Source organism: Nymphaea colorata, chromosome 3 (genome assembly GCF_008831285.2).
Source record: "Nymphaea colorata isolate Beijing-Zhang1983 chromosome 3, ASM883128v2, whole genome shotgun sequence".
NCBI classification, from domain to species: Eukaryota; Viridiplantae; Streptophyta; class Magnoliopsida; order Nymphaeales; family Nymphaeaceae; genus Nymphaea; species Nymphaea colorata.
In genome coordinates, this window is record NC_045140.1 from 20,485,048 (window position 1) to 20,511,071 (window position 26,024).

The 26,024-nt window shown below is 39.5% G+C and overlaps 3 protein-coding genes across 5 annotated transcripts; 2 read left to right on the forward strand and 1 right to left on the reverse strand.

Moving 5' to 3' along the window:
- Positions 1-1,981: 1,981 nt before the first annotated feature.
- Positions 1,982-4,561, reverse strand: LOC116250016 (transmembrane 9 superfamily member 11). The gene has a single exon (XM_031623342.2). The coding sequence runs from the start codon at positions 4,117-4,119 to the stop codon at positions 2,146-2,148; it is 1,974 nt and encodes a 657-aa protein (XP_031479202.1). The 5' UTR covers positions 4,120-4,561; the 3' UTR covers positions 1,982-2,145.
- A 2,033-nt stretch (positions 4,562-6,594) lies between these two features.
- Positions 6,595-13,185, forward strand: LOC116250015 (uncharacterized). Of its 2 annotated transcripts, none has more exons than XM_031623338.2 (8): positions 6,595-6,870; positions 7,252-7,382; positions 7,623-8,538; positions 9,134-9,225; positions 9,641-9,715; positions 10,264-10,325; positions 11,511-11,580; positions 12,008-13,185. In XM_031623338.2, the coding sequence occupies exons 1-8, from the start codon at positions 6,735-6,737 to the stop codon at positions 12,665-12,667; spliced, it is 2,142 nt and encodes a 713-aa protein (XP_031479198.1). In that variant the 5' UTR covers positions 6,595-6,734; the 3' UTR covers positions 12,668-13,185. The 2 variants fall into 2 exon arrangements, with proteins under 2 accessions (XP_031479198.1, XP_031479200.1); XM_031623340.2 differs by having other exon boundaries at positions 6,598-6,837.
- Positions 13,186-18,923: 5,738 nt separating this feature from the next.
- Positions 18,924-23,773, forward strand: LOC116249673 (uncharacterized). Of its 2 annotated transcripts, none has more exons than XM_031622865.2 (3): positions 18,924-19,080; positions 22,683-23,224; positions 23,363-23,773. In XM_031622865.2, exons 2-3 carry the CDS (start codon positions 22,709-22,711, stop codon positions 23,366-23,368), a joined length of 522 nt encoding a protein of 173 aa, XP_031478725.1. In that variant the 5' UTR covers positions 18,924-19,080; positions 22,683-22,708; the 3' UTR covers positions 23,369-23,773. The 2 variants fall into 2 exon arrangements, with proteins under 2 accessions (XP_031478725.1, XP_031478724.1); XM_031622864.2 differs by having other exon boundaries at positions 22,687-23,224.
- Positions 23,774-26,024: the final 2,251 nt, after the last annotated feature.

Below are 26,024 nucleotides of genomic sequence, written 5' to 3' on the forward strand. Positions count from 1 at the left end.
ATATAAAGGTAACTTCAAAGTTACTTAACCATCTAATCAAGACCATTCAACATGATGAACACTAATCCAACCAATTATAACGGTTGTCATGTAGAGATCTTCAATTGAAGGGTTGCAAGTAACTCTGATTCTCTGAATCACGTCTTTGATAAGTCTAATTCTTTTCACTGTTTGAAGTAAAGCGAGCTGACTGGGCTCACTTGGACTCGAGCCCACCGCATGACATGGATGGGTCAACAAGTTGCACCATTTTTATGCCATTTATGCAAACCAACCAAGCTTGACACCCTAAGCATGATCTATTAATACATTCGGATCATCATAAAAATCTTTGTACCCAAATATCAAAAGATAGCCATAAATAGATCGTTGGGTTTTTCAACAAAAAAAATTCTTGAATTAAGTCATTCTCTCTTCCCCCCAACCTCCATACACCTGGCTAAGAGGCCAAGTTAGTCGAACGTTAGAGTTGTACCCTTTTTCCTTTTTCCGGGTACAGTTCACTGTGGTAACATAAGGCTGCTCATTACCACCACAGATGGAAAGCACGAGGCAAGAGCATACCTAGAGCTCACTTGCAGTTCTCCTCTTGAGTGATTTAGCACTCAGGGTGTGCCTTATTAGTAGGTGGAAGAAAGAACAGAAGGGCTCTCAGTTTCTGTAACTGTTAAACATAATTAATACAGTACTGGATAGTTATTATCAGACCTAAGAACATATCAACTGATGTGGCAATGCAATTAATACTCGTGATGAAAGCCGCTATGATGGACACGAGGGTGAGATTTTGCAAACATGTAGTTTGTACTTGGTAAGCATAAGCATAAAGAAAAAATAAGCATTTTATTAACCTGCCCAATTTGGTACAGTTATGGCAGATGGGTGACCAAGATGAAGCTGAAAAAGCATTCTTTTTTTTTGTTTTGGCTTCGCTTACACCAAATTTTCATCAATATGTATTGCTGGATGCTGGTGAAAATAATTGAGAGAAAATGATATAACAAACATGCATAATTTCAACAAGCATGCGATAAAGAATGTCCAAGACCAGAAGTTCACAGACCTGAAACTCTTTTAGTTAATGTTACTTTTACAACATAGCATCCAGCCTCGATAAAAACTGAGAGATGAAAACTTTTCTTGGTTAGCATCTACGTACATGACAATTTCTAAGTGTCTTTCATTCAATCCCTCAGTAGGATTGAGCAATGTCATCATGCAGAATATCAAGTTTCACCAAATGCAGAATCATCCACAAGAGACTGAAAATAAACAGGTAAAAAGACTAGGAAATTTCTGAAGGGAACTTGGCTTGGTTAGATTTTTCATGGAAAGCCAAACTGCACCGAGACTCGACATGATAGAAGGGGCAGCTGAGGTCACTAGAATGAGCAACAAAAGCATCCTCTCAAGACCTCTCGTACCTCCATATCAAGTGAAGTGCCAAGGTCTTTTTTCAATACCGTTTCATTTCTAAGATTGTGCCTGTAGTTTTGTCAAAGGAAACTTTGGTTCACACTTGTTATTTCAGGCATCCATATCTGTCAGTTGGACAACTGCGCCTAACAATAGAAGGTGCCACCACAAATAGATTATCAAAAGAAATCAGGTCAGATACAACAAAAGAAACGGGAAAAGCTAGACTGCTGATAAAACCTAGTACAGAGAAAACACTTGCATGTCCAAAATAATGGATGAAAATGGAAATCGATGACCATGAAAAGCCAAATATTTTTTAATTTCCTTCGATAGACATACCTGAAACTTGTTATGGAATACACACTTGACACAGCCATGCTTGCGATCCATATATCTAGTTATAACATGTGCCAGAGCAATTTAACTCAAAATACAGATTCACCGACATTATTACCTCCGTGCATAACATCCAGATGATGCAGTGCAAAATATTTTGGTTAACAATACAATCCATTTACTGTTGTGTGTAAAGAAACAAGTTTGCAATTAAAACTATAAGGAATTGAACTAACACAACATCATTCACGTCTTGTCTTATCAATTACATAATCTTGGAACAAAAACAAAATGGAATGAACATCCACAAAACTACATCAAACTGCTCGATTAAATGAACTTAAGCTGTGGTCCGCCTCTTCGCCTCTGAATTTTCGTGTGCTGGTGACCTTAATCTAGTTTAACGGACGAGAACAGGAAATGCACAAACCAGAAAGAAGAAAGGAAGCCTGTAGTTCCCGTCGCAAGCATTATCGCTAACACCATGAGAAGCGAGTACCCAAGGTATAAAGTGGCAGAAACTGGACCACTGAGACTCTGAAGATCGAAAACAAGATAGTTGATGGAGTAGAGGAAAATGTATATGGCAACAGAACCAGAAGCAAAGAAGGACTTCCACCACCATCTCCAGTCCTCCACACACAGATGCATGTAAGTGAGAACAAGTGAAACTTCAGCGCAGACGACAACCAGCAGAACCATCACGACAAACAGGAAGCCGAAGACATAGTAAACACGGCCCATCCATAAGCTCGACATTATAAAGAAAAGCTCGATAAAGAGTGTCCCAAAAGGAAGTGTACCCGCTCCAAGAACAAGCAACCATGATGGGTACTTCTGGGAAGGTATTTCCCGAGGAATTTGATTGGTTCTGACTGGGTACTCAATATGTGGAGCCTTTGCTCCAAGATATCCTCCAACAAGTGTGAGAGGCACAGAGATACAAAACCAAAGCAAAAGCAAAATAATGAACAAGGCGAAGGGAATAGCTCCGGTGCTGTGACTACCCCATAACAGGAAGTTTAGGACAGTGAGAATCAAGAATGCAATGCCGGGGAAGAAACAAGCAACACGCCAAGAAACCGACATCCACCCAGAGATATCACCACATTTTATTGTCTTCCAAAGTCTAACGGCCACATAACCAGCCAATATCCCAAGAACAAGGAAGAAGAACAACATGCCGGTAATGAGTGTACCCCGTGAAGCTGGAGACATGAAACCAAGAGCGGCAAAAAGAATGGTTACTACTGCCATGCCAAGAATCTGAACTCCATCTCCCACCATGACACAAAGTAAAAGAGGACTATCGGGAGCTCTGAACACATCACCAACAACAAGTTTCCATCCGGAGAGCTCCTCATTCATCTGAGCTTGTGCTTCCTTGTCAAGCTCTTCATAACGCGTGAGATCTCGCCGAACGGTTCTGAGGAAGATCACAAACACGATACCCGCAAGAAAGGCAATGACCATGAGAGAATTGAGAATTGAAAACCAATGCACCTTTGATCCTTCCATTTTCAAGTAAGCATCCCATCTCGACGGCCACTTTATGTCACTCTCCACGAAAGAAACCTCATAAGAAAACACTACAGGCTGCCCTTCCTTCATTACCATTGATAGTGTAGATGGGTCGCATGTTATGGCAGAAGGGTACTTGCCATACATTTTCAAGTTCTTAACCAGATTGGCGTCATGCTGTTGGCTACAAGGGACAACCTCAAAACCCACAACCATATAACCAGGCGCGCTGCTGCCAGTCTTCTCCACTGGTGGGATCATTTCCGCCGCATCCCCTGTTCCCATCACCCTGGCCACATTGTTCTCTTCGTACTTATGAATCAATACAGTGAATTTCAAGTGATTGAACAAGTAATACCCATTAGAGGCATGATACCCAACTGGGTACCCCGTAAATCTGAGGTAATAAGTGTCCTTCTTCGCGTATCGAATCGCCGGAAGATTATCGAGCATCGGATTCACCTGATACATCTCATCTATCCTACGCTGGAGCAACTTAACTTGGTCTGCTGTAAGGGGGGCGGTCATGCAGAGAAAGATCTCAGTTTCATTACCCTTCATCTTGAACTGATAAGGGGAGTTCTCGATCCTATCACCCATCAAGATCTCGCCGAGATTCTCCGCGCTATCCTTGATCCCTTCCTGAGGCTGGCAGAAGGGCAAGCTATAATAGCTAAAGGGCATCTCTGTATCAACCGATGTTATGGAATTCACCTTCACGGATAGCTTGTCCCCTTCCAAATATTTGTGTGGGTAACTACCTGGGAGGTAGAACCCATCTCCAGAGTTCAAGATCAAACATAGAACCAGCACCAAAAATCTGAATCTTGGAAACGGATCCATTGATGAACACCCAACTTTCTGGATCACCAAGAAGTTTCTACCTTCTTTACCTTAGATCTAGAAGATGCCCAATGGAAGGGCACGGCTACAGATGACTTCTCTCAGATCTTGGCTATATTGGGATCTACAGATCTGGACTTGTGTAAAGGCACGAAAAGGCAGCAGCAAAAGGAAAATAAGGGAAGTCACAGATGAGGCCTTACCTCTTGCTGAGAAAGAAGGGACACGATGGAGGAGGACCAAGATGGTGAGAAGCGGCACTGAGAATCAGGAGTCAGGAGAAGGCAGAGAGAGGGAGAGACAGACCGACGGAGAGATTTATTGGAAGAGAGTTGAAGAAATGTCCACAATGAATATTGAAAAGTCGACTGTATCAAAATAGGGTCTCGAAGAAACCGTCGTCAGAATCGTCTTCAGCAAAATCGTTCAAAAAATATCGGTTTGTAACACAGCGGGGAACTGATTTACAATATATCGATCAAATTACCGATTCGTTAAGGATCGCTAATTACGCAGAGAAGACTGGGTATGTAACTATTGATTCAAATTTTATGTCTTTCCTTAACAAGGCTCGACTTATGGGATGAGAAAAATGTCTGCAAAAACTTATACTGTCATCCGTATCATAATAGAAACTATGCAAAAAAAATAAAAACTTGGTAATGTGGTCATGTGGACCGTCCAATTCTGGAGTTAAAGTTGATTGTCTTTTTGGTTGTCCACGCTTTCAGATTCGGTCCGGACCTTCCGTCCTCTTGCTTCCATCGTCCATTGCTTGGGTTGGGAAGAAAGACAATTGTAATATTGTATGATGGTTGATGGCTGACGGCTTGCCTATACTTGCTTGCTTAACAATTTTCCATACCTGAGCTACTAGTCTAAACCGCTAATAAAAGGGATTGTATTATTTTTCTTCTTGACAATTTTTTAATGGTTACTTAAGGTTGCATTTGATAGCTTCAAATCTAGTATATAAAGTCGGATTTACTGAGTAAATCTGAAGTTTATGAAACTGTAGAGTTAAGGATTGCAGATTTCATATCCATGAAAATGCACAAATCCATGGATCTCAGATCGGATGAAAAGGGTGGTGGGGGGTGTGTGTTTGACTTAAGTGTGGATTCCATATCTACACATGCTTGAGGGGGTGCATCAAACAAGGGCTTTTAAAACCTAAGATTTAAAAACTTCCAATCTCAGATCCAAGGCTCTAAAATTTATTGTTGATCTAAGATCCATGACAAACAAATGCAATTAAGAGAAAACACATTGAGCATACAAGGTCATACCATTATATGCCTCTAAGGTTTTGGCTTGCTTCAGAGCTTTAGGTGAACCTACGGTGCATCATCCAAATTGGGTGTCATGCTCGTCACTCTTTGTACCCTAGATTATAACATACCGGAGCATGACAAACCATGGATTTAAACCTCGAACCGCTTATGGTCTCTTAAAAAAACAACTCGACTTTATATTTCGAACTTAGTCTCCATTGTTGAATATTCTTAGAATTGATATTCATCGATAGATCTAATATATAAGGGTATGACAGCTCCCTCTCCACCCCCCCTCTCTCTCTCTCTCTATATATATATATATATATATATATATATATATATATATATATATATATATATATATATATATATATATATATTGAATGAAGATTATGGATCAATAGAACTGCACGCCTCTGGTACCTTTGATTGGATTGCCTTTTAAGCATCTTTGTTTTTTTTATCTTACATGATGAGGAAGAATCCCTCCTCTTCCTTCCGCCATCGTCCATAATCTGAAAAAAAAACCCGCCCTGGTTGGCACAGTCTTGATGATTGTTCATGAACTTTATACACACACACATACACGTTTATGCACACACACCTACGCACACACGAATCTTAGAATATGCTATTTAGATGTATGCACGCACACACACACACACACGCGCGAACTCTTACAATATGCTATTTAGACATACGTCGTGCAAACCATCATCCATTCATTTTATCAACTTAAGACAATACATATCAATTTTTTTTTTTTTAAAGTCTTATATTTTGGCGAATGTAATGATCTAAGACTCAGATGACTCTTTCGGAGGAAGCACAGTTGAACGTTTTGTTTATATTTTGATCTAATGCATTATCGAGAAGTCGTCTTTTTCAAGGTCTAAAACTGCGTTAAGTGGCCAGATTTCTGCATGCCTCAACTTACATGTAGGACCTATCCTTCTGTGGTACAAAAACATAACCCGTTCGAATAGCAATCGCTCACGGAAAATCGATTGGATATTCGAATCTCTCTATCCACAAGCAAAGGGGCAATTCCTCCGCTAGAAGTAAATCATATCGTCCTTTTTTTGAAGACGCACCTGTAAAATTATTACGTTATTTTACTTGAATTACGATATTCGTAAGGGCGGTAGCACCAACTTCTGCATTTCTACGGACATTTGTTAAACGGATACCTTTTATACGGACAAAACAGGAGCTTTGAGTTGATCGCGCAAAGTTTCAACTTAGCGAGAAAAATACCGTAAGTGGGAACTAGGACGTGTGCCTCCGAGCTTTTCCGGGAGAGTTCGGAACGCGGAGGGCCTGGTAGAGGAGGGCATCATGGGTGGCGGTGGCCGTCGTAGCGGTGGGGGGAAAAGGAGGTGCAACCGGAGTGGCGGTGACAGTGGTGATGGTGCTTTCCGCGGAGGGAGCTCGTCGAGAGGTTGCCGTGATGCTTTTTCTTCTCCCTGTTCTGGTTTTTCTCTGATAGCCCGATGTGACCATCTTCTTCTATTATTCGGTTGTTCTTGTTTGCGCTCAATTCATAACGTGCCCGATATGTTCTCAACTCTAACCTGTACTCTTAATTTTGTTCCTCTCTTTTTGTCATTTTTCTCCCCAATAACCCAAGGAGGTCATATTCATCTTTTTTAGATCTGTGCACCTTTCTTCTTCTTTCTGCCTAATCACTCCGAGTGACCACCTTCTTCACGTTGTTCTTTCTCTTCAGCTGCCCATCTGTCTCTTTTTTTGTTTTGATTTTTGGTCTAAAATATATAGTTCTTTTACTATTTTTTGTTTTTTTTGTTTTTAATTTTCATGATTGTTACTTCTGTGTGCCTGGATTGGATTACAGGAAAACACTGGAAATCCCACCCTGAGTCGCGCTCTATTCGATCAAAGGGGAAGGAAGGAAGTTCTTTGTCGCGGAAGAACGATCGGGGTACCTTTTATTATTCGTACCTGTCCATGGATGCGGATGCTCAGGTAAGGAGCAAAACAAGAATTCAGATTTTTTTGAAGGCGGATTCTTTGTTTTGTCCGTTTTCTGATTCATTGCCTTATAGGATTGAATGTTTGTTGAGTTCTATGTTCTCTTCATTTTGTTCATTCGAACGTAATAGTCTAGATTTAGAAAAGGATAGTGCTCCGATGTGAAGATCATTTGTTGGTTGAACCACCACGTTGAATGGTTTGTTTAATATCATTCGCATTTTTTTGTTCCAGAACGGTTCGGAACATGATATTGTGACTACTATGGAAGATAAAACCACGATTTCTGCATTTGAAAGTCGGAATCCAGGCATGCCAATGCCTGCAGATACTTTTAAATATGACGTAGATGAGGAATTAGTCTTAGGTGAAACCAGCCACAGGGGATTGGGATTTGATGGAGGAGATGAAGGAAATGTTGCGGAGCTGGATGTCTCGTCAGTCGAATTGAATGAGAAGATTGAATTTGATGAAATTGACAATAGCGATGATGATGGGGTTGACCTTAAGAAGAAGAAAGGGTTGAAGCAAAAAAATTCTGCATTTCTGTCTATCGGGGGTGTGCGTCTGCTTACAGAAGATGTATCTGATGACGAAGAAGAATGTTCCTTGTCGGATGAGGATCAAGACTTGGTTGGGTCATTTTCCAGTGATGACGTTGAGGATTCCAGCAATGAAAGTTCCGGAGACTTTGATTATGTTAGTGGCTCCGATGTTGACGATGACGTTGCAGAGGATTACTTGAATGGTATTGGTGGCAGCACAGAATTTATAAATTTGCAGGAATTGGGAGCAGAATGTTCATCGTCTTCTACTGTTTCAAGTTCTTCCAGCGATGGTGAAGAGAATTTGGATGAAGGGCTTGATGCTGAGACACCGACACATAGCATGTTGAAAAAGAAAGAATTTAGACAGCAAGAATTAGCAAAGAAGGGCTTATCCTCAAAGACCAGAACAAACATTCAAATGAATCATGTCACTTTGAGATCAGTTGCTGAATTTGGTACCTTTGATTGTGGCTTGGACAGTATTTTGTCCCTAAAAGACTCGAGGATGAAAGTTAAGAAGAATAAAAAGAAGCACTCCCCTGATGTTTCTTTGTCATGGCCCATGGATGCTCGTAAAGATAAGAAGTATAAGAATGTCCCAGGTAAATAAGCTATAATTTCCTTTGATCTCCCTGCAGTATTAAGTTGATGAAGTCATATAGATTCTCAGTTAAGCTAATCATACTTTCTTAATATCTAGCTTAGTCGCCGCATACTTTTTAACCATGTTGCATTCTTAAGTTCATTTACGTTTCAATAATCTTTGGAGATAAGCTGTGTCATTTATACACAAGATATTTTCTACATTTTAGATTCTTTTAGGCATTTTTTACTCATAACAAGTCTTCTTCTTTGCATATGTGCATGCATGGTCATGCATGTGTTTCAAAATGTGCCCTTTATTGTAGAGTTAGTTAAGTGTACACTTGTTGCCTGCATGACTAATGAGTAGTCAATGACTACTTGTCCCCCACCATTTCTTTAAGGAGTCAAGCCTGTAATTTTATTGATGTGGCTAGGTGGTAAGGGCTTGATTGCAATCCTGTCGTCTGTGATATTACCCCCGACTCTTATGACATGGGGTCTTGTTCTCAGGGGGGATGGAATCATTGTCCTTGTGGGAAGCTGAGCGTTTTCTTGCTTGCTTGTGTGTGCTTACCATACTTGAGTTTGAATATGCTCTGTATGTTTTGGAAGGTTGGAAGAAAAAGCATCGGAAAGAGGTGATTGCTCTAAAGAGGAGAGAGAGAATGATACGTCGTGGTGTGGACTTGGATCAGATCAATTTGGTAATCCATTTGTTTGTGACTTTGTATTCCCCTCTTTTATTAGTCCTTAACCTCTCCATAGTCTTTGGGTGTCATTGGCAGCTAGATTTGCAACATATTGATTTTGGTTTTGAGGTTCTCTCTCTCTCTCTATTTTTTTTTTTAATTATAACAAATCCGATCCTTCCTGTTTACTTAGCACATCCAAGTCTGATCTAGTTACACCACCATTTCTGGTTCATTTTCTAAGTTACTAAGTTTTACTCTAATCTGTCATTTGGAATTTGTATATTCTCTTGTATTTACAATATATCATTGCATTCTTATGTTTTTGACTTTTTGTGTGTTCTATTGTATAGTGTGAAGTTTGACATTGGATTTTCTATGATATAGAAATATGATTCCTGAGGTTCGTGTTGTTGTAAAATATATGCAGAGTTTGAGAAAGATGGTCCTTGATGAGGTTGACATGATGTCTTTCCAGCCAATGCATACTCGTGACTGTGCTCAGGTATACTGTTTATCTTAGTACTAAATGTATAAGTTGCTTTTACCTGGTAAGAAAAACATTGCCAAAATATTGACAGATAGGCATCTACTTTTGCAAACTAATTTGTTTGTGGACTCTCCTTCATTCCTCTTTCGAAAATAAAGAGGAAATTTTTTATGATTGGGAATCACACAGATTATGTGATATGACAAAAAATGCGGTTGGTAATTGCTATTTATGATTCATACAATGACTTGAGGGCTTGACATTCTTCTTTTGCATTCTAATGTGTCATATTTGGCGATCATATCTGATGAATTAGATTTTGCAAGATATGTGAAGAAAGGTGTAGCCTGGGAAGAGGGAAAATAAAGAAAAGAGAAAGAAAACAAGAAAAAGAATACGAAGCAAAAAATGGGTAGCAGACAAGCCAAAATTAATGTAGTTATCATTAGACTAGAGCGAAGCTTAATTAGCCTCTCATGATGAAAACTGAATAAAAAAGTAACTTGATTGCTTAGAATGCACCATTGATCTTGTGCCTTTTCTTTTGTATTTGGTATTTGTAGGTGCAAAAACTTGCATCAGTCTATCGACTAAAGAGTGGGTCTCAAGGCTGTGGGAAAAAAAGGTAGCTGCGTTGTTTGTTCTGTTGTCTCTTGCTAAAGATTGTTGGTATTGCTGTTATTGTGTTATCGCTTCTACTTCATGACATAAACCATTATTAATAGTTTATACTTAAAAGAAGGAGTTTTGAAATACTATAGGTAGTATGAGAAATAACAATTTAGTTAAATAATCTGAGCATCTGTTCACTAGTTGGTTTTATGTGTATTTTTCTGCTTATTGACTGGGAACATGTCTCTTATAGCTCCAGCCTCCAAGTAGTCCCATACTTATGTTTATCGGTGTTGTCAGACATAGCTACTCTGTGTTTAAAAGAGTTTTCGCCAAGCCTTTATATTGAAGAGGTCATACCATTGGAAAGTTTTGGCACCTTGGTGTCAGCTCTGTGCCACCTGGGATGGTTGTACGTCCTCAAAACTGAGCTGTGATGGCTGTTTCTTACCTTGACAGGGCATTTTGAGCTCCTGGTTTATTGACTGTTGCCTATCCATACGGTCAAAAGCTTTAGGTGAATATGTTATGACGGACCTCATCAAAAGGGCTGTTCTAACTGACCTGTCCACATCAGCATAAAGGAAAGTAAAAAGGGAAAGAAAGATCAAAATGAGTAAGGTGGAGGTTTTCAAACTTGTCTCCCTAGACTAACACATCGAAAGATATGACAAGAATCCCTTTTAGTGATTTTTTTTTAACATAATATTTACTTATTTGGTTCACTTATGTGCTTTTAGTGTGTCTTGTTAGTGTCTCCAATCGATAGTGATTAAGATACCTCCTGACACAAGTGGAACCCTTGGGTCATTCTCACCTCCTGAACTTCTGAGCCACTCTGAGCCACTCTGGCATCAGTATACATGCAAAGAGAGTGGGAAGAGTGCCCATTGATGGAGGCTACTGCTTATTCCAGATCAAATAGTCTGTGTCCTGGATGGCATTCTCTCTCTGTCTCAGCTACACAAGTGTTTGCTGGGAAGCAGGTCGGGTACTAGTTTTGCCAGTATAAACTTGGCATATGTCTGCTGACATAATCAAGAACATAGGACCTCATGTATTATGTATTAATTTTGAGCTTAAGCATAATCGGGATTTGAAGAAGGAAGCTATTCCTGATTCCTATCTTCAAGTTTGCTCTTACAGATTTTTTTATCCATGGTTGGACCATTCTGACATGTCTTGATTTTTTTTAAAGGTTTGTGACTGTGACACGAACTGGGCATACGACATTGCCATCCTCAATTGATGAAGTTCGCTTAGAAAGGGTATGTGGTTGTGACTTTGCCATCTATTTTGCTGCGATTTTCATGTTTGTGCTTGTTAATGATGATATCACTTTGGCTTCCTTCTTGTGCCCTCACCATACCTTTATGGTAATTTATCACCATCTCATTCATTTCTGCTTTTCTTTGCTCGCTCTTTTGTTTATTTTCTCACCTGAGACCATCAAAATATTTAGCTAGGGTATGACATGCTTCTTGTTTATTAACTTCTTTCCTGTCTTATTTGATATGTTTTACTGCATAGCAGTACGTTTCTTTCCTAGCTTACAGATGAATAAAGGAGGCAAACTTTCTGTAGCTTTTACTGACACACTGGGAAACTGTAGCTTGTCTACTGAATAGAATTCAAATTGATGATCGTGGTATCATGTCTGAAGCACATTTTCTGACCATCATTTTGTTCTTTCAGATGTTGGAATTTGGTAAACAGTATAATAATCAACACAATAAGGAGAAACTGAAGGGTGTGACATCCAGGGACCAGGCAACAGCAAACAAATTTTCTGAAAGTGTGGTCAGATCATCCGAAGGTCGAAAAAGCAAACCTAGAAAGCAAGCTGGAAGGCAGGAGTATGGATATGCTAATGGTAAGCGTATGTCGTTTGTTGCAAGTGGTGTGATGCAAATGGATGGTCATCCTCAGGAGCCAAGCAGTCCTTTGGAGGACAACGTTTGCACAGAGACCAAGCAAGTTACTCCCTCTGCGCAGTTTGGTGCATTTGAGATGCACACAAAGGGCATTGGATCCAAGCTCATGGCAAAGATGGGATATGTGGAAGGGGGTGGCTTAGGCAAGGATGGAAAAGGTATAGCTGAACCCATCGAGGCTGTTCAACGCCCAAAGTCACTTGGGCTGGGAAACGCCATTCCTGCAGCCACTTCCGGTGGTGAACTCCAAAAGATTGGCACATTTGAGCGGCACACGAGGGGGTTTGGTTCGAGGATGATGGCAAAGATGGGGTTTGTCGAAGGCACAGGCTTGGGTAAGGATGGCCAAGGTATACTTGAGCCTTTGAGTGCGAAAAGGCGACCAAAGAATCTGGGCCTGGGCTCACAAAAGACTCGTTAACATGTCCAAATCTGTATGTTTGTTCCATGGGCAAAGATGATGACCTCTAACCATGTAAAGGGAAAAGCCCCTAACTGGTTTCTGATGCTGATTATCCTGCCGTATCATTCCTCGTTCCCTCACAGATTGGCGGCCATGGATTTCACTTTCCAAGGTAGCTGCTGGTGATGGGCATGTTAAGTGTGATTCAACCGGTGCTCCATCCGCCTTCAACGATCATATATAATTTGTCTTTTACATTGTTGGTACGGCTGTATATTCAATCATCCTACCCTCTTCTCTTAGTTGCGACACCATAAGGCATGTATTATCAACTGATCCGTTCACTTTCAGCTGGAAATCAATTTCTCAATTTACGGCACTTCACTATCGCTGGCTTAACCATCATCTTTTCCTTCAGCAAATTGCTGGAGGCTTTCTCATGTTGTTGCAAACGTACGGGGGTTGATGTTGTTGAGAAATTTTCAATGGACGTGGAATCTTGTAAGATAGTTATCCCCGGATGAGTTCTCTGATTACGTCTCTCTTGATTTGCGATATGCGCGGCGGGGAGTTTTTTTTTTTTCCTTTCCCTTGAATTAATCATCTTAAACAGTAGCAGCAAAAAATAAAAATAAAAATAATATATATATATATGTATATATATATAACACGGTCTATCTCCTCATTTCTTAATTTCCCATACATATGTTCTCCGATTTCCTAATTTCTCTTAAATATGTATATTCCAACACCCTTGTGGTTGCATCTTGCATGTTCAGGTGTCTGTAAGGCCCCCGACGACATAAAGAAAAAATAATTGATTCAAAAGAGAATAAGCTACTAAGTGCTTATACGCAGCAAGCAAAGACACGAGGGCGAGTATGGCGATCCCCGTCCATTTAAGCCATAACGCCATAGAAAAGTTATTACAACAGAAAGAAGGATTCAGGCCTGGCTGATGTCATGAGAGTTAAGCAATAACATGGCATATATGTATATATAGTTCTGTGAAATGCAAACTAAGAATGACAATGATGTTGGATGAATCTAAGAAAAATATAACCTTAAAGCAACCTATAGCTTATCCATTCTGGAAACCGAAGGGTTAAACTGTGAAAAGGGCAGAATAAAGTTTGATCTTCACCAATTACGCTAATCCGCTAATCCTTGGTTTTCCTAACTCAGATCCTTGCTCAAGTTTAACTGAAAAAACATGCCCAACAAAAAGTTCTTGCTTTTATAAATAATGATTCCGGTAAGCTCGCCGCATTAGCAAATCCAAGATGCATCAGATATTGAATAAAATTTTGAAATTCTTGAATGCACCCATGAAAAATAGATATATAGAAGGTCCATATCAAAGAATTCCTTACAGTTTTCAATGAAACGTAGGAGTGAGACAGACAACAATTCAGAACAATGCAAAGAAAATAATGGGGCACATTTAGAAATGTGGGCGACAAGTTAGTAGTAACTCATGGCGGTGAACCTGCAGACATTTGTTATCAGGTTGGCGCCGTGGTGAAGGTTATACTGCTTCTCGAACTTACGTATGCTTAGGGGCAGGTTCACAGCCTGAGATCTCAGAACCAATCTGCGTGAGGCAAATTCAAGTCGGGAAGAATAGCTGATCTACTGCAGTCAGGAAGAGAGGTGCCGCAGGATGTCTCTGCAGTAGCGGCATTCTCATGAACATGGTCAGATGGCAATGACTCGGTCAAGTTCTCAGCAACATTTGTAAGGAGGGAAGCTGCAGTGGGAGCCAGGACACCTGGTTGTGCAGGTGATTCAATCTCTGGTGTCACGGAGGGATAAGCGGCGACCTCCGACAGAGGGATGGCCACAACCTTCAGTTCTTCAGGTGCAGGTGGTTTCGACTGCAAGGCAAAAGAGAATAGTTTGAGGAAGCCCTTCATTAGAATTTAGAACTCAAAACAGCATGCATGTTCATGAACACATTCACAGAAAAGACGTGCCTTTGAAAGAAGAAAAGTGTCTAAATCAAGTAGATTTCAGTCGCTAGTCCTTGATTTTAATGACATCAACGCTTTTTCCATTACACAAAAATGAGTTTGTTCTTAGAGAACTACCACAACGAAAAACGCAAACATCAAAAGATCGTGCTCATGAAAGTAAGTTAAGACAAGGATATGCTAACAAACAGAGCAGGGATGAAGCATGGAAGGAATGACTGTCCTTGACGCCAGAAAAACTGCGTCAGTGACAGTCTCGCCTCTTCTACGACGCAGCAGCTGCCTCCGGCAAATATAAAAAAGAAACAAAAAAGACGCAATTGGAACAAAAAAAATAATGATAGTGTATATATATAGAATGGTGTCCAACTTCACCTAACTATCAAACCAAGCTTATTCACTTCAACATGATGAACGGTTAAAAAAGAAAAATGAGAAACAGGATTTGTGAGGCCTATCACACTGGGAAGCGATCAAAAGTAGAATAACAAAGAGGGACAGCAGGAAAACAGATAAAACATGTGAAAAAAAATTCCCATAGCTTTTCTACCACTACTTTCTTCTACATCCCAGTTTTTTTACCATTTAGGACGATGAGAGAGTGAGTCAAACAAGTTCGAAACACCAACAACTCCTGATCTAACAGGGACATAGCCAGGGCTCTCTCTCTCACTCTCTCTCTCTCTCTGAGGGCAAGCGAAGAAGTCAATGTCCCTCGCAGGACAAGCCATCCTCCACCCTTCGGCGAATCACCATTGCCGCCATGCACCAAACAAAGAACTTAGCTAATGGAATAGTTGACTACCCACGAATAAATCATAAGAAAAAGCATCATAATTTTCGAACCGACTAATAACTAAATTTCGCTGTAACTCGATTTATATCAACGGACAGAGGACAGGAAACATGACAACAGGAGCTCGTCGGAAGAAACCAAACCTTCACTACGCTCACAGAGGGTTCACCGTTGGCCCTGCTGCTGGACGTCGATGGAGCTTCATCTCCAGCTTGATCGACCTTCCGGCTGTTTTGGCTATTTGGAGAATCCTCCCCCTCACCTGCATTCCTTCCGGGACTCGTGTTCCACTCCAAGGGCGAAAGCGGGCTACCGTCATGACGTCCGGCCTCAACGAGCGTCAATGGCGATGCTGGCTTTGGTGCCCCCTCGTTGATAGCGCCACCGTCGAACCAACCATGCAGCCTCGGTGTGGAGGGAGAACGGCGTTTTCCGAGTCGTCCCCATCGCAATGCTGGGGACGTGAGAGGTGGTGAAGACGATGGCTTCCCATTCATGAGCTGCATGAGCATCTGCGCCACCAGGACGTCGTCCTCCAGCATCCTCGCCACCCACTCGTCCTCCTCTGCTTCCATGGCCTCAGCCTCTGCTTCTCCTGTTCCCCGCGCACAAAGAGAACAGGTTCTCACTTTCTTTCTCGGATCGCTCATTCAATCGAAGACCTTGAAAGCCAAATAGCAGTATAAGATTGTTCTGCCTCTGCTTCTCTCCTTCCGCGCACGAGGAGAACAGGTTCTCTGTCTCGCTAGGCCTTGAAAACCAGCATGGCAGAATATGATTTTTCTACGCAATATGACGATAGATTGTGATAACGTTTAGCTTATTTACAGATTGGCCGTTTAGAAAACGATAAAGAAACTGGATAATTATCAATCGACTGCTGTTTGCCACCATTCCCTTATCAGATTCGGCATAAGTCGTCAAAATGAAGAATAAATTCCCGTTTTGCCACTTCTCTCTTAGAGGGTAAAGACCATCTTTTTACATTATCTATAATGAAATTGTTTAAAAAGTTTTGAAAATTATAAAGGTTATATATATATATATATATATATATATAATGAGATTGACAGGTACCTTGTCTTTATTTTCTTAATGGAGCGTTGAATAAGGCATGACGATCTTCTCACCTGATTAAATATTTTTTTAGCATCGAAGACAATTTTAAAAAGGCAGAAACTCAAATGTAGGTCCATGCAAATGAGTTCGAAGCTTACCGGACTCTTAGAAGGATATGAATTAACGCAAGGCACATATATGCGAGGCCACTTTGCCTAATCTCAATTCACGTTAACAAGGATTCCTAATTTTATTTCCAACCGATTTAAAAAGATAAAATTCAGTGTGTTATCTAGCTAGGGATGTCAATCTATCCGTTTTGAATCCAACATCTAACCAAACTGTTCTGACAAAAATCAAATATGAAAAGAGTTTAATATCCGATAAGAAAAAAAGAGATAAGAATCAGATCTAAAAGATATAACATCCAGTCAGATTTTGATTCAGATGTACATAAATATCTGATCAAATTTCTATTCAGATCAAATTTAGTTTGAAATTGATATCCATGTCCAATGATCTTTGAAAACCAGTCAAATTCAGTGCACAATTTGGATTCAGATTCAAACATGAACATAAAAACCGGTTTCAAATCGAATTCAGATTGTAAAATCGGATTTATACTCTGTCTTCACCGTCAAGGTATATGAATCCAAACCATGGTCCAGATCTTTTGCAAGTTTTGCTTGCAGAAACGACGATTTGGAACTTCTCACAGCTATTACTTGTTCAAAGTAAAAGCGTGGTAACAACAAGAGAAGTAAAACAGAAAACTCAAAATGTGTAAAAGACAAAACATTGAGGGGGAAAACATTTACTCTCTTCAACAGTAGAATTAACTTTACAAAATGAACCCACTTCCGTTTATATAGAGAAAGAGATGGATTGTGGATCTGAATCCATTTATAATATTTGAAACTTTCTATATCCAGTTACAAGTTTTGGATCTTGATCCATTTGCTTCTGGCCCAGCATCAAGATCTGAATGAATTTTGTTGGATTCACGTGCACCAGGCATGGTTAAACTAACTTTGCAAAATGAAACCCACGTCCCTTTATATAAAGAAAGAGATGGATAGCGGATCTGGATCCGATGGTAATAACAGAATGAGATTTTTCTACGTATATGACGATAGTTGGTGACAACCTTTTACTTGTTTGTTTACCTCAAGGGGTGGTAGCGCACTGGGCGGTAAGGTGGTCCTGCTCCTTTAACGGATTTGGTTCGAGTCCGTGGAGTGACTACTGTCACGTCTCAACGCGTGCTACTCCTGGCCTATAAAAGGGCCCGACGCAGCTCTGTGAAAACTCCGAGGGGCGAGCCCGGGGGGAAGGCCTCTCTTAGGGGAGGTGGCAATGAACCGCTCACCCCTTAAAAAAAAAAAAACCTTTTACTTGTTTACAAATTGGCTATTTAGAAAATGATAAAGAAATTGGATAATTATTCAACCGACCTTGCTTCCATCGGCTTCTTTTCCGTTATTCCGGCATATGTCAATTAACGATAAAACCGTTGTGTTTGGTTGAGAGCTATTAGAGATAGAAGCCCAGATTTGGTGTCGGTACCTTATGTAATTTTTTTTGACTCATCATAGTATCATATTAGATTTTTACCATGGAAGCCAAATTTGAAAGACAAAAACTCAAATGTAGATCCGTGCAAATGAATTCCAAGCATATTGGGCCTCTAAGCATTTGTATTAACATAAAATGCACGTATGATTTGAATATTTTACTAAAAAATCAGATCAAATTCAGATTTAAAAAGTGGCATCTGATCAGATTCAGATTCAAACATACATAAATATCTGATTAGATTCACGTTTTACATAAATATTATATATTCAATGCTCTTACGTTTTGAAAATAGGTCAAGTTCAATTCAAAATTCACATCTGAATTTACATTATAATAGAAAACTCAGATTTAGATCCGATTCAAATTGTAAAATGAGACTTCATATTCACATTGCTTATATTGGAATTCAAATATGTGAATATCTGAGACCGGATATGATTACGATTATATTTAAATTGAATCAGATCGATTGAGAAACCCATTCAGCGGATATATTTTAAGAAGGTTCGATCCCCAATGAAAGACAGACCAAGGGATAACAAATGCAAATCGACCGCTAGAGCGTATCGTTCAGGTTTTTTATACAAAGTGAAAACCGAAATCCACAGTGGTAATATAAAAAAAATTTATACTGCAATGTTCTTCCTTGCTTTTTATCTTCTTGTTCGAATAAAGGATGCTCATCTTTTTATCTTCATGGTGGATGGATCCGAGTGAAGGTCCATACCTCATTGGATTACTCATTCTTCACCGTCAAGGTATATGGATCCAAACCATGGTTCAGATCTGAATGATTTTTGTTGAATCCAAGTGTACCAGACATGGTTGATATCCATACCCGAACCAAGTATGGACCATTTACTCTGGTTGCCGGAGCTCCCTCTGCTCCCCTTTGTGGTCTCTGCAACACTACCTCCGTCCTTCCGATCGTCTTCTCCGGCGGGCTGCCGCCCTTTCGGGGTGTTGTTCAGCGGGTGGCTGTCTCCTGGGTAATTGCTGAAGACGATTTCCCTTTTCCTCTTCGGGTCAGTAGACTCTCTCGCTCTCGCTCTCGCTCTCGCTCTCGCTCTCGCTCTCTCTCGTATATTTTAAACAGGAGCATGAAGCCCCTAAAGTTGCCGGATTTGGTCTCAAGAATTGTTGGGCATTGGGCGAATTTGATCAACGTTTAATGTTATTTTCAGATTTTGTGTCATTTATAGGGCCCGTTTAATGGCCCTGGATTTTTGTAGAGGGAGTATAAAAATCCGTGAATCGGATTCTGTCCATGCTCCGTCATGCACAGGATAAAAGACCATGATCTCGAGTGGGAGAGCGCGGATTGTTTTCTACGGGAAAAAGTCAGGCCTTCGTAGGTCCGACTTGTATCCACGGGCAAAAGAAGTGCCCGTTGGGCATCCCATTCCATCGTCTCAAGGGGTCTTTCACCCCATCGCAACATTCTTCCGCCGTTCACTACAGTACTCATTCACCACAAAACTCACAGTAGTGGTCGCTTTCCCATGGCAGCATCCTCCTTCACGAGGTAGGGCTTCTCTGTCTCTGCCTATGTCTCTCTTTCTTGACTTGCGTCCCCTTTCTGCCTCTACGTGTATTCTTCTTATTCCTCTTAATCTTCTTCTTCCTCTTCTTCTGTCATCCTCATCCTATCACCGACGAATCTCCCCCCGTCTTCCTCTTCCTCTTAATCTTCCTGATTTGTATATTTGGGTGTCATATCAGGCTGTTTCTTTGCTAATTCTTGGCAGTAGAGGGAGAATTCTGAATTGGGTTGAGAATTTACACTTTTTGGTATTCAAGTCATATAATTGTAATAGTTGCTATATTTTTAAGCTTAAGGAAGTAGCAAGATCGACTCCATCGCAATGCCTTTCTTTGTCACAAGATTCCTGATCCTTCCGAATTGACATGTTTCTTTTTATTGTCTGTTTCTGTGATATTTGCTGCATACTGAAACCTAAGAACGAGTTAGCCAAAACTTGCTTGGATAAATAGGATTTCCTATGAGAGAACGCGTGCTGATTTGATTTTCTGGAATAGGGAGAAGCAATTCTCATACTGAGTCATGGAAAACGGAATAGGAATTTTTATTAGCTAAAACAATGGGTCTAGGCTTCAAGAAGGGACGATCGTGAATTTGTGATAAACGTTTTAAAGTTGATCTTTATCGTTTCTTAGTTTAATTTCTCGGAGTTATGTGATTTTGAGTTTTCCACGGTAGCTTTAGAGATTTGAAGTTGAAAGCCTGTAGGACCTTTTGATGCAATGAGAAGAGGACAAAATGTCAATGACTCTTCCCTCTCTTACGCAATTTTTTTTCCCCTCTCTCTCTCTTTAATAGAGCGTTGCTCTTTAGTTGCTTAGCAAAGAAGCAGAAGACCTCACTTACTGAATTTTTTGTTTATCTATGACATATTTTAACTAGGATTTTTAGAATCTGTTGTTTTTGTCAACTTGCAAATTAATGTAAAATCATAACAGAAATCTTTGATGTTCTGGACCAACTTCACCTTCACTACGTGCATGGTGAGAAAAGGTTATACTCAAACTAAATTTTGCGTTTCCTAGGATCTTCTGTCTATCCGAGCCAATACAATGGCGTTTGGACATACTTGATGGGACATATGGGATAGTGGAGGTCCTTATGTGAACTTTATGATGATTTCTAGAGTATAAGAATGTAGCTGTAAAACATGAGAAGATGAAGGAATGTGTGGATAATTTGTTACTGTACCAAAAATCTCACGGTGGAAATTCAGAGGCTTTGGCAGAGCGAATCCTAGTGTGTGGAAATTGGTTGAAGTTTCTTTACTTCTCAAATTGTAGATAACTATTGATATTATGAATGATAAGCATACAAGCAGAGGTGCAACCAGAAAATTTATTTGGGGGACGGCTTCTCATTTTCCAAAGAAATTTATGTCAATGTTTGTTGTAAAAAAATCCAGCAGGACAGGGTTGCCTCTGCCCATGCATCCAAACAAGATCTTTTCTTCTTAGTGATAATGAAGCTGATTCGATCAACTTGTAGAGAATCCTTTTCAAAGTCTACTATGAAAGTATTAGTCTTCTCTATGTTGTTTTCGGTCACATTAAATGTGCCTTGCCAGGATTTGAGCATCCTCTTCCCCTTAATCTTGGTTCCATTTTCATGGATCTTTTTCTTTTTTTGGCATTAGAGAATTTGTACCCATAGAACAATGTAGCCTGGTCATGTTAAAATTATGAGCAAAGTCCTGCATAGTGGAATATTCAGTTATATGACCTTGAATGTTTGGACGATATACAAAAGGGGCTTCTCTAAGACAGATGACTCAACACCACGTGATGCTTTTATTGTGAGTAGTATGTGTGTGCTGGTTTATATATATATATATATATATATACAAATTCCCATACATATCATACATGTTTGTGCGCCCCTATATCATATTATTGTTGGAGTAGTACAGATGGGAATTTGTTTGTGTGCTACTTATTCCAGGCACATATAGGACATCGGGTCTTTGAAAAAAAATCTTGATTTGGTGGAATTCATATCGAGACCTGATTTGTTAGAAAGTGTGGTAGGAGGTTAAAACTTGTGAAGAGAACTTCAGACTCTTCAGTAGTTTTGTGAGTTCTTAATAGTTCTGGTTGAAAATGTTAGAAGGGATTTTTCGTGTAACTCTAATAAATTAGAGAACTGTGTGAATTTATGACAGATTTAAATTCACCTTTTTTATTAAATACTTCTGTTTTGGCCTATTTGGATACAAATAGGTTCAGTTCCTTGTTATTTCAATTAGTGAGGATATAGGTCAGCTTACAAATTGTGTTTGCATCACAGTGCAATCATAAAAAATGCATTGATTTGGTTAAAAGCAGGTTTGGGTCTTAGATGTAAAATCTGGGAACCTACTCAGCTTTTGAATGAGTTGAAATTTTGGACCAATCTACCTGTGCATTTATTTTCTTCAGGTTTGATTGGATCAGAATAACCAGTTCTTGTTCTTCCAGGTTCTGTCATACTGATGAGGAAAGGGTCGAGGTCTTTTGTTGAAAGAATTGATACTTTAAAGTTGGAAGCACAAGTAGTGCTACTGTTTAATCACAAAATGTGTGTTAACTTTTTGTGTACAATCATGTCATGCTGGTGTAGTATCTACTTTGCTATGTAGTATATTTTTGAGGCCTCATGTATGTGATATGGCTTATTGGTAGCCATGTAAAACATATATTGAACATTAGAAGCTATATACTTGAAGCTTAAAAAGTTTAAGCCTTGTAAGAACCTATGTGTAATTAAGATGCCACTGGTGCAACATTTTTGTCAGCAAGCCAAATTTGTGAAAAAATGGTTGGTTTTATGTTGAAGATCTGATTTTTCTCAATAATGTCATCTAGTCCTTATAATATTAAGCAGTATTTATGATGTTTTGCATTTCTTTATGGAAGTCAAGTTCATTTTACAAGTATCCATTTAATTTGAATCCAAAGAAGATCAGTAGTGTTGGAATTAAAGGAAAAAGAAATGGTTATGAGCTGGTTTCAGTCAAAGTACATGTTTATCGTCTTCTCTGTATGTGTGTGTATCTCTGTCTTTTGCTCGCTATATAGTGTCTGAAAGATATGAATTTGTTCTAAGACAGGACTGGAGGATAACATAGAACAATGAGTGAGAGGTTTACAATCCAGATTAGCTCTAGCTTGGTTGATAGGCTTGCAGAACAAGATGGAAAGGTTAAGAAACCAAAGAAATCCAAGTCAAAGAGCCAGGGTAAGGAGCATGTACATCGTCCACCCATTGACTCAAAAACATCAACTCCTGCTGGAGGATGGCCACCACTCCCTTCACAGCTACCTTTGCCTTTAGTGCAGCCTCCTGCTGCTCCTCCTTCAGCCGCTGTCACAAATCCGGAGATACATGCAATTCAGTCCATCCTAAAGGAGAGTGAGCAAGTCATTGAGAGGATGAAAAAGATAGAGGCCAACATGACTGAAGAAGTTAAACAAAGGGCAAAGGAACTTCATGATAAGGAGTTTAAACTTCCCTACCAGAAGCCTCTACCCTGCGTAGCGGAAAAAGATGCTTGCTTGCAATGTTACAAGGAACACATGAAGGATCCTCTTAAATGTGCACGGGTCGCTAGAAACTTTGCAGATTGTGCGAGACAGGCTCGGCAGCAGGTAACGTCTTTACTAATGAAACCTTATTCTGTAGAGTAAATTTTTGGTTCCCTTACCTTGTAAGTGAAGATGCACTAGCCTTTTTTCGATAATTCTTGTTTGTCTTTACAAAGAACTTATGATGATATCATTGTTCAGGCATAATTTTCGATTACTGGCAAACTTTATGACACATATTTGGCATCGGGTGAGCTGACATGCGTTCTGGAGTGGATTCACCTTGAATTGGAGCTTACTGTGTGTCTCTGACACTTCTGAAATTCTCAATCTTGTTCCTCATATTCCATCAATTTTCCATGATCATCAATGGTGGATCATGTCAATAATTCTGAGATGGAATTTATTTTTGAAATGCATGTCCAGTACTTCATTTTGCTTTTGAATTTTCAGGGTGGGTCATTTTTCCTCCGTTGGCATAGGCATGAATCCCTCAGCCATTACAGCAATGGATTTCAGTCCTACTTGTAATGAATAACTCGTCCATTTGTTCTGAAACGAGGAACAATGCTACGTGAAGTTAATTTTCAAGAATATGCTTGTGATTGTCGATCCTTTGAAGTAAGAGAATTCTGCCTTCCAATGGGAGTTATGCATAGAACTATGGATGCCAGTTGATTTATGGTGTCCATGCCCTTTTCGATTGCAGGTGAGTTGAGAATAAAAAAAAAGAAAGAAAAGAATAGAGAATCTCGCCGTTGTTCTGAGTCTATTGGACCATTGAGCTCATTTATGTCTTCTTGACACGCGTTGATAGTAATGGTAACACGCAATGAAGTGAAAAGGAAATTGGCTCTTACAGTCAATTATGGTTTCATGCTACAGATATCCAAACTTTGTCCATTACTGCAGGTCAAACAGTAGATTCTAAAGGCTAGGATGTGCTCAATCACAATGCTGAGGACTCTGTGATATGGTGATTGAGCGCTTTAGTTTACGTTTTGTGCAGTGCTAATGCCCTTTGAAGAAGCCTTTTAATCTCATGCAAATCGAATTACTTAATTTCCGGATGCAAATTGAGAATCTCGAACCAGGACTTCCGTTCTAAATGGTTGCTTGGTTCTTCCCTCGCACGAGGGAGTCGTTGGAATCTGCTGTTCCTACTCACAGTTTGAATATAAAATTTATTGGGATTAGAACTGCACATCTGCCCATATCGCTCAGCTGATAGCATCACGTAAGCAACAATGAGAACGTTGCCAGCGATCCCATGATGCGATACTTTATCAGCCTGTTTATTAACAAAATAATGGTTAAAAAAGATTCTTAGTTGTTTTTTTTAGACCAATACGGTTCGATACTGACTGACGGATATTGGTGATATGTGTCTGAACTTCGGGATTCGGACACCTTCAGATACAACATTTGCAAGTTTATTGGGCCAGTAGAGTAGTATTTTATCTACTACCCAACAAAAAAGGAGCAAGAAAATACTTACCCATCAACATCTCTAGTTCTTATATCATAATTATTTCACATATTTTTTGTTTTGGGTAAAGTAAATTTTAGAAGCACCGGTTTTGGATAGGCTTCTGCAGGCAGCGTCAGCGAAATTGATTCCAAGATGTTGATTCAAACTGAATCTATGAAACAACAATTCGATGTGCCATTCGATTCAGTGGTGCCGCTCAATTCTTTGTCAAATTTTTTACTGATTAGAAAACGATTCCAAGTCCGATTAGTTCCAATCGATTAACTGAACTTTCCTGCTACCATAGTTACAATAGTTTACTAGCACTTTTGTGGGCAACTGCCATTGTAGTTGATGTGGGCAATTGCCCATACCAGCTCACAAAATTTACTTTATTTATGTGTACAAACTTCACTAAATTTCAGTTTTTTAGGTATGAGTACGTCTTAAAAGTTTATTTTAACTTAGAATACCCTTAACTGAAAATTTTTGGCTCGGCCACCACTTTGCCGCTCATCTAATGTCATCCAGCGATTGATTGAAGAGAATATTTCACAATGTCTGCATGAAAAACGTGGTATCGGAATGTGTTTTACCTGTAACATCATGTGAGCTCTCGGTCAACAATTTCATTGTTCACGTTGCCCTTGATTAAGACTTCCTTTTTCCGAAAGAAATATTACGTTGCTGACGCGTGGTGTTGTTGAAAAACTACAAGCCCTCATGTTATCTGCTTGTATGTGGCTGTTATAATTCTTTTAATTTGAGCATTTCTTTTCCCTTTCTCCAAGAATAATGACAAGCGTCTAAAATTAACGACATTCATAAGTACTTCTATATATATATATATATATATATATATATATATATATATATATATATATATTCACTTGGAAAAAATTCCACCATTTTCATTTCAGGCACCAAAAGGGCTCTGAATTTTTACAGTAGGCAGCATGAAATGGCTGAACCTGTCTACATATGATGAATGTGGTAGAAAGAATAATTCATTGTTGTGTAGACAGGATGAAGAACCTGTCAGCGTCATATTTTATTCTATAGTCTAAGAAGAAATCATCAATACTACCTACGTTAATTGAAACTTTTAATGTGCAAATGAAATCGGCTTCCGAGTTATATATTGCGAAATTATACCCAACTTCGTCTAAGACAACCCTCATATGATTTGTGGATGTGACTCACCATATGGAGCATATGTAATGAGAAATGAATCCAATTAAGTTAAAGACACCAATTAAATTTGACCGTAGTCACAGGTATTCGCATCTTGCTTAATTTTGATTTTTTAAAAAAAGATAACAAAAAAAAGAAAGAAAAAAACAAAAAATACAAAAACATAAGTTGAGACCATGAATACATGACTTGGCCAAT

Excerpts from the sequence above, each read along its gene's own strand:
- LOC116250016 (XM_031623342.2), bottom strand. The coding sequence starts at position 4,119 with ATGGATCCGTTTCCAAGATTCAGATTTTTGGTGCTGGTTCTATGTTTG.
- LOC116249673 (XM_031622865.2), top strand. The coding sequence starts at position 22,709 with ATGAGTGAGAGGTTTACAATCCAGATTAGCTCTAGCTTGGTTGATAGG.
- LOC116250015 (XM_031623338.2), top strand. The coding sequence starts at position 6,735 with ATGGGTGGCGGTGGCCGTCGTAGCGGTGGGGGGAAAAGGAGGTGCAAC. Across the intron at positions 6,871-7,251 it reads TTTTTCTTCTCCCTGTTCTG|GAAAACACTGGAAATCCCAC; the intron begins GTTTTTCTCTGA and ends ATTGGATTACAG. Across the intron at positions 10,326-11,510 it reads CAAGGCTGTGGGAAAAAAAG|GTTTGTGACTGTGACACGAA; the intron begins GTAGCTGCGTTG and ends TTTTTTTTAAAG.